Source organism: Mytilus californianus, unplaced genomic scaffold (genome assembly GCF_021869535.1).
Source record: "Mytilus californianus isolate M0D057914Y unplaced genomic scaffold, xbMytCali1.0.p SCAF_5, whole genome shotgun sequence".
NCBI lineage: Eukaryota > Metazoa > Mollusca > Bivalvia > Mytilida > Mytilidae > Mytilus > Mytilus californianus.
This window is the reverse complement of record NW_026262701.1, coordinates 118,427,589-118,439,642: the sequence shown is the minus strand read 5'-3', so window position 1 is coordinate 118,439,642 and position 12,054 is coordinate 118,427,589. Positions and strand designations below refer to the sequence as shown.

General features: G+C 32.9%; 1 protein-coding gene across 3 annotated transcripts in view; it reads right to left on the bottom strand.

Moving 5' to 3' along the window:
- The window catches only part of LOC127700850 (deoxynucleoside triphosphate triphosphohydrolase SAMHD1-like), a 148,294-nt gene that overhangs the window by 86,430 nt on the left and 49,810 nt on the right, over positions 1-12,054 (bottom strand). For all 3 annotated transcript variants that reach the window (XM_052204543.1, XM_052204545.1, XM_052204544.1), the window contains exons 2-3: positions 4,956-5,024; positions 4,143-4,303 (exon numbers count right to left, since the gene is read on the bottom strand). In XM_052204543.1, coding sequence (XP_052060503.1) covers positions 4,143-4,303; positions 4,956-4,964 — 170 coding nt within the window. In that variant the 5' untranslated portion in view covers positions 4,965-5,024. The remainder of the gene's footprint in view (positions 1-4,142; positions 4,304-4,955; positions 5,025-12,054) is intronic.

Sequence of the window (12,054 nt, the reverse complement as noted above, 5' to 3'; positions counted from 1 at the left end):
AGAAAAAATGGTGGGTTGAACCTGGTTTCATGGCATGCCAAACCTCCCGTTTTATGACAATGTTAAAAAATATCGCTAAAACACTACGTGACAGAAATACAGCACAGACACACGCAAGAACATTCATAACAGAGAAACGCACAACTGTGATAATTTTAGGCCGTGTTCACACCAAACGCTGTGTACTGTAAACCTTTTTACAATTAGTTTCATGTAGTGAACACTGGTTTCACATAAAATCTGTTCATCGGTTTTAATTACCTGTACATGAAAATTGTTCACATCAGTAAACAACATGTACACGTAATTTACATGTACATTAAAAAGAATTGAATTAAACATTTCTCTGTTAACTTTTGTATCAGTTAGGCGTAGACCAATTCATATTCATTTTTTATTTTTCTAAAAAAAATTTTGGGGGGAAGGAGGAGATAAATTGTTTAAATTAATTTTCTTTAAAGAAAAGAATGTATTTGTTCCAGGAGGGAAGTGAGAAAAATTGTTTGAATTCTTGAAAATGAAGTGCGTGGGATTCAACATGGAGTTTTAAAAAAGGTTCCTGTACGTTATTGAACACACAATGTTTGTTTTTTTTTATTAAAGTAATAAAAAGAATGGTTTGTACCAAGATGATGAATGGACGGTACCTTAAGAAAACCGTTCTATTGATTTGGAGAACTTTGAGAGTTCTAATGATGTAACGATTAGGTTGCTTAAACAGCGTAACAATAGGCGAGAAAAGGAATTTGAAAATGATTGATTGATTGATTAATTGTTGGTTGATAAAAGTCCAGTGGCAAATAGTTCATACATGTTCAGGATGAGAACAAATTCACAATAAATACAATTGGTAGGTCCTTTGATAGAGGCCGTCCGAGAGGGAGCCAACCGGACGCTCTACTTTGGAAGGGTTTTACGGCCGATCGGAAGAAGATCTGATTACCATATTACTATTCCCCAGTCACACATATGGTGATTATGGAAATGAATAGTATGGACTGGTACTAACTGTAAAAATAACCTTGTCCACGACATAATTAAAATGAATAGTTTGTCCTACAAAATGCAGGACTTTGCAAGAAAAAGTTGAAAAAAAGTGAAAATAATTTTCGCGCTAAATAAAATAAACCTGTGTAAAATGGATATTCTATCAGAAAAAAAAAACTCATCCCACTGAAAAACAAATGGCCCACTAAGGCTAAGGCTATTAAATTTAATCATGTTTTTAACGGAGCAATCTTTAAGTTTTTGTCATAAAAGTAGGAAAAGAACTTAATTCATAGAATTATAATAATAATATTTATTCAATATATGTAACTTCCTTAACTATTCACAATAAAATCAACGCTCTTGATATCTTGTTTTATGAACACTTAACCCGCACAAGGCCTACATTGACGATCGACTGTATGTAGTCAAAACCTGTTTCAAACTACATGTTAACATTGATTTTTATCAATGGGAACGTAATTGAGTTTAGTTTAAGAGTACACTTACACCACACCGAGTTTAGCTCAATGTGAACACGGCCTTAATCGAAGAGAGTATGTGTGCTTGTTTTATCAAATTACGTTAAAGGATTCGCAAATGCCATCATGGTAAAAAACGAAAAAAGACGAAAAGAGCAAAATGTCCACAAAACACTTCACATACTTTAGATGGATAATCTGTGTACATTTCTGAACAAATTGAAATTCATAAGGTTTCAGCTCCGTCAGGCAAAGTTGACTTTAGATGGATTTTGCTATTATATTTAGGTCCTTTTTTGTCATATAGCTCTTCAACTGTTTCGGTTCTAATAAATCATTAGAGTATAAGGATATTATGATTCAACACGATAATTAAAACTTATTAATATAATGATCTAAATATATGTTCTTTCAGTCACGATCATAATTCAACCCGGATAAAATTTAAATCCATATTCTTCCCAAGTCTGACGTGATTCTAGTCAATGAAGTCTTTTCCTTTATTGTGCTTTAAATCTGCATCAGCTACATGGAACATAATAGTATATCACCAATGGAAAATTACGGTCATATAACGTTAACGTCTGATCTGTGATTTTACCGATTATGTCCTATTCCCCATTATGTATAGATATAGTTACCACTGAACTCCTCGCATGCATGCGACAATAAACTCATACCCAAGAGGAGCATCTGTTGGCTTAAGAACAAATACGAAACTTGGACGTTCAAATTTTTACAGGCCTGTATGCAGATTTTTGCAAAACAAAGAAATCAAATATCCTCGAAAATACAATGTTTCCTCAATCCAAGAAACTAAATGAATCCTAAGTAGGTAACAATAATATACATTCACAAAGAAAACAATAATAAAAAAGATTATACATCATGTCAAAGAATGCTCGCAGCTACTGAAAGCAAACTCAAAAGTACTTGACATCCTAAACCTCAATATCAGTTATTGTAGTTCGTGATTGAAGATTTCATGCAGAAATATCATTACCAGAACATGATGACAGTATTGTCAATGCCCAGAACAACTGTACAAAATTTCAGTACAGAAAAAAAACATCTGAAATATTTTGGTGAATTAGTGATGTTTATCCCCAAAAAAATAACAGACGCAGGGCTTGAACAGTAATTATCAATTACTTTATTAAGCCAAAAATAGGACAACGCATAATCTGGAAAGATTAACAAATTATACTACCGTTTATGCGAAATAAAACTGTTTATTACATTCCTACAGATGGAGACATACTTTCACAACAAATCTCTATATAGGGATAAAATATTGTTAATGTTTTGACTAATTTATGATATCTTGAGCAATGGAAATATAACATTATAATTCAAATCCAAAACGTCACTCCAAACACGTGCAAATAGAATATACAGAAATGTACGCTCCCAAAGAAGGAGTCAACGGGAACATCGTCATTAAGGAAAGGAAAAATAACAACAGGGAAAGAAAAGTCCTTTTGTTTATCAAAAGTTCTAGTATAAAGATACCTCAAAAAGGTCATCGGTCACTATTTATGTTATATCTAGTGACCATGAGTTACTATATGGATAGATGGATAACGTGCTAGTTCACAAGGTAACAGTCCACAAGAAGATATGTCACCCTACCCGGACACATTAATCTGACTACGAGCCGACCAGTCTTTGATCCCACTCCCTAATGTCGCATGCTCAGCATAAAAGCAGCAAATACTAATTTTTAAGCCGTGGTTTGACCCGACTGGGGTTAGAACTCACGACTTCCCGCGCCGGATGCGATCACGCTACCACGATACCATCGAAGTGGTAACAGTGAGCTGAAGCGGATCATTTATTTATTAAAAGGATCGAGATTGGGTGCATCCTATGGGTAAGCATATGTTACTATGCATGCATTAAACAAAATGCTGTCCACACTTAGTAAAAATGTCACAGTCGGGAATGGAACACTATCGATGAATTAACTTAACAGGCGACAATCTTTTGGTATTTAAAGTTCTGGGCTTGCAAAAAATTATCGAGAGCAACTACGTTTACACCCGGTTTTTTTGGATAGGTTAGTGTTGCTCGATGTATTTTTTATGTAGTCTATTTTGACAGTTGGTTTATATTTCATTGTTTTTTATTTTGTTTACCATAGTGATGTTTTTTCGACTAGTGGTTAATTGTTTATCTCTTGGGTTTTGTAAACTGTGTTAAGCCTACACACAGTCACATTGTCAAGTAAACAAACCTCATGAATTGATTTGCTATTATTATATAATAAAACCTGTTTACCCTTCTGGAGCACCTGATATCTCCCCCGTTTTGGTGGTGGTTCGTGTTGCTCAGTCTTTAGTGTTTTATGATGGGTCTTATGTACTGCTGTTTGTCGTTTGGTAATTTGTTTGTCTGTTTGCCATTACATTGTCAGTTTAGTTTAATTCGACTAATGAGTTTGAATAATCCTTTGGTATCTTTCGCCTGTTAATGTTCCTCGAAAGTTATACTTTGTTTCATTTTCTTTTAAGTTCTGACGTATTATTATTTGATGTTTAAGAAAATGCACATTCAAAGTCTGTTTTATAGACTATTTGAAGTACCAATCTTTTATTACAAAGTAAAGATACAAGCCTTAACCGTCTGTGTATTTCAGATTCAAAAAACATTTATAAACATTATTTTACTTACCCAATACTGTGCTCAAAACGGTTATGCGATGCGGATGGATAAACAAAATAACACCCTCCAAGTTGTTTAATATTTCTCAGTCGTTGGAACTGTGGTGTATCAATTATTTTAACAAGTAACGGGTCTAGCGTGATTGTGCCATGTATTGAATCATTCAGTATCTATAAAATACAAAATTACAAGGTACCGAAATTGAATTCAAACTTAATACGAGTATGAATATTTAGCCAAAATAAAAGCCTTATATTCACAATATCCGAAATAGACTTATTAAATAAAGGCAACAGTAGTATACCACTGTTCAATAGTCATAAATCGATTAAGAGAAAACGAATCCGGGTTACAAACTAAAACCGAGGGAAACACATCAACCATAAGAGGAAAACAACGGAACAATAGAAACACTGAACTGCAACAAAAACAAACGCCAACATACATAGAAACGGACTATTTAAAAAGAGGTGAAACTAAACAGTTACTTACAAAAACGAAATAACAGCAGAAATGAATCCTTATTAAGCATATATCTGCAAGTCATATGTGAACCCCTCCAATAGTAGTTACAAGGGTTCTTTAACGTTCATAGACCGTGAAATTTCTCAATACGAGGCGTCAGAGGTTAGGTCCTCATTTCCATAGGACACGGCTGTTTTTGTACATGCTGAGCAACTGTACTCACATTCAATCAGCTCGAGTCACCTTGCCAGACAGAAAGGATGTCGATGTGATCAAAGTCATTTTTTGGGTAAAACAATTTTAGAAAATACAAATTGTGATCGCTTTTGAAAAATCTAATAGTTTGTAACATTTTACCTTCGACATATTTCTTCACACTGGCTTAATAATCTGTCTTTCTGCTGCTTTCAGTTAATGTTTTAATATCTGTAAATATATCTATCCAATATGAAATATGTATGACAAAAATCACAAATATCTAAAATTTAAATTTTTATGAATAACACCATGGGAATGCATAATATTATATTTTTCTATTCAAATGCTCCTCGTATAACCTCTTTTAATATGCATTATCGCGTACAGCATCAGGAAAAAAATCAGCTTTATGAAAAAAGGAGATGTGGTATGATTGCCCACTATCCAACAGAGTCTAAATGACGTGGATTCGAGTAGATTTTACTCATTTGCAATATAATTGTTCGAAGGGGAGAGTTTAGTATAATGCTTAACTTTTAGTATCCAATTCATAGATACTTTCGGGATAACCTGCATCTTACTTTCTTTACTTTTTTTTTTATCTTTATTACTATTTTTTTTAAATGATGGGTACCGGTGTTTGTGCTGGCAATTTTAACAGATTTTGTGTATCCCACCAGATGCAAGTGTGATTTCCGAATTTTTTGTGTTTTTTTAGACGCACTTTTAATCAATAGTTGTGGCTGCCTAAACTATCTTCCTGTAGAAGCGAACGCATTTTGACCATGCCGCCGTTCAAGCAGGTACTTTTTGTTTCTGGACTGCAACTTTTTGATACTGTGTTTTATGTTACTCCTTATGGTCTACATGTATAAATGAGTTATACGCACATTGAATGGTTAATTGATCACAGGTCTAGTGTTAATGATCCTGATAACAATAAATGTCTCCATTAACACCTTAGACAAACTGATCATTTCACTGTTTCTATTAAAGTCAGGATACTCGGGTTAATGTATCATTCAATACATTATCCCATATTGAGTGCGACTCAAGATTTTGAAGCACCTATTCCGTACGGATGCTGCGATAGAATTGCATATGGATGGTTTATTATGACTGGTCAAAAACCTTTGGGAATTCACTCTATTCAAACTGATTTATTTTCCGTACCATAATCAAAGTTTATCACAGACTATTCAAATCCGTGACAACTACTTCTAAAGAAGATGAACAACGTAGTTTTAACCAGGCGATTTCCTAGATGCCTGTACCAAGTCGGGAATATGACAGCTGTTTTTCACTTTTTCCGTTTGTTGATAACGTTTGATTTTGTTAGTTTGTATTTTTTTTTTTGTTTACTTTGTAAAATTTTATAATCGGAAATAAGTTTTTGAATATCAATATTAGCAATAATTGTTTTAACTCAAATATGAGGAGAAATTAACCTAACATCTTTACTGCAAAGATGGAACTAGATCTGAAATGTATTTACATACACCTTAACTATTGAAGATGATAGTGAGTTTAAGAGACAATTATCCTCATGGATGTAAATTCAAAAGCTCACTTAAAGATGGTAATTGGAGACCTTTGTATCGCAAGCTATGCACATCTTTGAGAGTCTTTAGACAAAGGTCCCAATAATCAAATCCTCAGCCAACCACCTGGAAGAAGAAGATCGTGTTACTGAGGACTATGAAAATTGATAAAGCCCAAGCCAAGTGAACCAAAATATACCACTTTATCTGAATGGATCAAAGTTCTTCGAACATGCATTCAGAATCGCATTCAAAATATACGAAGTACAATAAGCATAAAAGTTTCTAACCTCTTTAAGGAACCCGCAAGATTGAAGATGCTTAATTATTTCTTCTCGATTAATTTTTGTTCTTTCGGTCGACAGAGCCTCTAAAGGCATTTATATATATGAAAAAAGGTATTGAATGTCTTATTGAATAACTCGGAATTCACAACAACATTTGAAATCGCTCATAAACCCCTACTTTCGTTACAACAGAGATTTTAGAAAATCATGTCTGTCCTTCTTTTCCTAGTTATTAACAGGAAAAAAACTATTAAAATATTTCGCCTTTACGCTGGATACCTTACCATCACAAAAACTCGATAAAAACGAATCCTAGCCGAGTCGTAAAGATTTTCGACTGAAAATATTGCTTATGTTCTTACCACCAATCTTTTAACAGTAGTATATGGTGTACAGAATTATATAGTGGTGAGGTTTATTAAAGTAGCGGTGTCAATCAGATTTAGATTCTTACAAAATCTAAAGATCTGCTGTAAAATTTTCAATCAATTTATTTTTAAGTATTGCAATAATATCAAAACTCTAGAATTTTCTACGTTTAGCTTTACACTGTTGTTATAACCCATGCTAAAATTTTAGATAGAAAATATATAACAAATAAAGGCAACAGTAGTATACCGCTATTCGAAATTCATAAATCGATTGAGAAAAAAACAATCCGGGTTACAAACCAAAACTGAGGGAAACACATCAAATATAAGAGGAGAACAACGACACAACAGAAACACGACACTAAAATGCAACACATACAGAAACGAACTATAATATAACAATGGCCATTTTCCTGACTTGATACAGGACATTTTAAGAAAAAATGGTGGGTTGAACCTGGTTTTGTGGCTAACAAAACCTTTTCTATATAATTGGAATTTTTTATACAAATTCCTTGCTAAAGATTAAGAAACATCTTACTTTATGAATAACCACATGATCCCAAAATAATAATCGAAATTATTATCGTCAAAATGCTGGACATATTTGTTGATATGATTAATTGGTTTGTCGGTAGGACTGTTTTTATGCACTGAAGAAAATCTACATGGATCTTCATTATGCATCGCTATATCCTGACACAATTTTGTAGAATTGAACAAAACATGAGTGTTAATGATTACTGGGTTATAACAACAAAATGAAGATTTTATATTTTTAGCAGTCTTTCTTTTAGCCATACAAGTAATATACTAAAAGCATATTACATTGGTGTAATAGATACATGAATTGTCCAATGCGGGAATGATATAGCAAAGGAATAACTAAATTCAAAATACTATTGCACCTCTTATTTCAATGCATAATCCGATTTATTTGTGTTTTTGTTTGCTTTGGCAATACATCGACCTTATCATTTACAATGAAAATCACATTTGTATCCGTTTCCCCTCTTAAACCCTTAATCTGAATGCAATGAATCATTTACAGAATCTTTATCACATAATGCAATGTGTACCACTGATGTTGTTGTTATTATCATTATTATTATCACTATACTATAGTATACAGAGACAGTCTTTGTATGAGGTCGATACATGGATATATTGACCTGAAAAAAATATATTGACTGAGGACGAAGTTAAAGGTCGATATACTTCTTTGGATCGATTTATCCTGTATTGACCTCATATAAAGGCTACAATTGTTATATCATGAAGTTCCGACCATATTTGTATCAACATCGTCAGTGCATTATATTCTCTTTTTTCGATCATTTAATTTTGTTGGAATTTTATAGATATCATATTGTCTCTCTGACAATAACAACATATTAGTTGTTATTTCAATTATTTTTTTATGTTTTTTTTTTGTGTGCATCTGATGTATTTGAAGATTATTATTTTTCAAATAATTGATCATAAATATACACTTTTTAGAAACTTCAAACAATATCATGAATCTCATTAGAAGACGTCACAAAGTATATAGGTTTTTACATATCCCAAAAATAACCGTGCAATATCACTTTTCTATCCGGCGTTTTAAATCAACATTTGAAAACATAGTTTAATATGTGACTATTCCTGAACGATTCAAATTAGTCAAAATATACAAATTAATAATATATAAAAATATTGTTTGTAGTGAACAATCTGGGTAGGAAAATACCTCCACATTTCTCAAGAGTAAGGAGAGATATACAAATAATGCGAATACACAGAATCCCGATCTAAACCATCATTTGCTTAGATATAAAAATAAGGAGATGTGGTATGATTGCCAATGAGACAACTGTCCACCAAAGTTCAAATGAAGTGGATGTCAGCAATTTTAGGCAACCGTACGGCCTTCAACAATGAGAAAAACCCATACCGTATGGTCGGCTATAAAAGTCCCTGACATGAAAAATATGAAACAATTCAATTGAGAAAACTAACGGCCTAATTTATGACAAAACAATTTACGAAAAACAAATATGACAGACATGAACCAACGACAACCACTGAACTACAGGCTCCTGACCTGGGACAGGCACATAAAGAAAGTTTACATTTTTAATTGCTTTTCCCTTTCTCATTTTTGTATAATTTCTATTTAAAAGGTGGAGCTCTTCATCTTTTAATACATTATTATAAGAATAAAAGCCCGATGATTGGACATTATGTTACTTTTCGGAAATCATTAAATGGTGTCTTCGGAATAACCTCAACTGAAAAAAACATCTAGAAACAAGAATGTGTCCATAGTATACGGATGCCCAACTCGCACTATCATTTTCCATGTTCAGTGGACCGTGAAATTGGGATCAAAACTCTAATTTTGAAAGATCATATCATAGGGAACATGTGTACTAAATTTCAAGTTGATTGGACTTCAACTTCATCAAAAAATACCTTGACCAAAAACTTTAACCTGACGCGGACAGACGGACGGACGGACGGACGAACGAACGAACGGACGCACAGACCGAAAAACATAATGCCCCTCTACTATCGTAGGTGGGGCATAAAAATACATAGTCCATCGCTTCACAAGTAAATCTAATATAACACTAATGTATTGGTGAGAACATTTTTCTTTCAGTTCTGAAGTGGGAATCAAAAGTATGTCTATATCTAGGCTGTAATGCTGATTGGTTAACTACCGAGTTGAGATCATACAGAAACTCATGTGTCAACAATAAGCTCCCATTAAAGCATGCGGTTTTATGTAACCTGATAAATTAAATTCTATGACAAACGAGACGGTTTTAATTTTGAAATTATAAATTATAAATTTCCCTCACCTTAGCAGCAATATATCAACTTTACCTGCATATGGGAACTCATTCGGTATTCAAGAGCTTATCAAAGGTCACCAGTGTTTGAGCAGAAAGTTGATGAAAAGCTTATGTCAAAGAACGTCTGTCATACACTTATCCTTTATGCCGATAATTTACTCTTACGAAATACTCTTATCCTAGAAATTTCTATGAAGTAAATATGTCTACAAGTATCAATAAGCAATTCTTCTATTTGAGATGGTAAATAATATTGATTCATTTTTATGTATATTTTAAAATTTAGTTATCTTTGCATTGAACTAATACTGGAATAAAAATAAATGCTGTCGAGATCTAAAATAATGCCCCCGCCCTTGTATCTGTTACCTCTAAGAAAAGAGAAAAAACAAAATAGGAACCAGTTCACATTCGCAGTTTTTTTTCAATTTCAAAATGTGGTGAGGGGATGGGGGGGGGGGGGGGGGGGGAGGGGGGGGGGGGAGTGGAATAATGATTTTGTAAATAAGTTATTTTGTTCAAAATATATATATCGAGGAAATTAAATCGAAGAAATAAGGAATTGACGATAGACATCACTTATGGATAAGAGGGTATGTTGTGCATACGTTTATAACCTAAAAAAGGACGAATAAATTAACAAATCTAACACAAGTGAGCCTATACTACCTTTCACTCAATGAAATAAAATTTGTCTGGGGCCAGTGATTTTAAATCTTAAATGGACAACCTCAATTTCAAATACTGTACAACTTCACGAGCATTATCACAAACCGAATTTAAATATTACTGATACAGCAGAAACTCAAAATTTTTATATATTTTTTAACCACAGCTCTTAGCCCCTTCTTTTGTTGATATGTATCGAAATAAGACGTATGTGCAACTGAACCAAATAAATCTGTTACCATTGAGTCATTTCTAATTAGCATGTTAACAAAAAATAGTGATGGAAGAGCAATAAAAAGTAATATCACAAAAATACTGAACTATAAAATTCAAAACGGAAAGTCCCTAATCAAATGAAAAAATCAAAGGCACAAACACATCAAACTAATGGACAACAACTGTCATATTCCTGACTTGGTGCAGGCATTTTCTTATGTAGAAAATGGTGGATTAAACCTGGTTTTATAGCGCTAAACCTCTCACTTGTCCATTATATTGACAACGATGTGTGAACAAAACAAACAGAAATAAATGGTAAAAATGTCAGAATAGGGGTACAGCAGTCAACACCGTGTCACAATCTTAATCACAACAAAAACAAACAAATATTTAACAAATAAGCACAAAAAATCATATATCACATTCAACAACCTCGTTCATGCTTACTTATTTTTGTACTTTATTTATGTATGCCAAATCAACGATCTTAATAATTGCTTACATCCACTTCATTTGAACTTTGGTGGATAGTTGTCTCATTGGCAATCATACCACATCTCCTTATTTTAATATTTTATAATCTAGCATCGCGTTTCGAACACATAGGTTATGATCTGATGTAAATATTGTACACCCTTTGCGTTCCGAAAAGTTCTAACAGGTATCAAGTTTATATACGATTGATTGATATAAATCTTATGCTATTACTTACAGTCATCGGACATGCCGTATAAAACTTCTGAAATGTACTTTGTAATGCTTAATTATCTGTATATATTTTTTTTCAATTCATCGACTAATTTTTCAAGATTTTTAAAGGAGCATTAGCTACGAGATATAGATTTTTTTGTTCAATCATTAATGAAAGTTAAATAGTCATATAATAATTCATTTTTAGCAGCCAGTTTGGTTCAGTTTAGTCAAAATAAGCAAAGAAACATCGCTAATAAATTATTCACTTGCAAGTGAATTATTCGACATCATTGAATTCGTATTTATGTGAACTTCAATTGAACCCCTTAGCTTGAGATGGGTTACGCATGAACTAGGCGTGTTCAGCTATCAAAAAGAACAGAATGTCAACATTGGAAGTGAAACAAGGGTAAACCATTTGATTTACAAAAACTCATTGTTATACAGGTAAAAACGATTATCAACATAATTTTTAAACATATAATATGAGATTAAACAGACCTAGGAAAATCCAATTGCACGAGTTCGCTATCTATTAATATGTATGTTTATGTTTATATCGGGTTATATGACCGTCGGCAGTCTTCGGAGGTCACCTCGATGGTTAATTGGATGGCGTCTAGATTAAAATACAC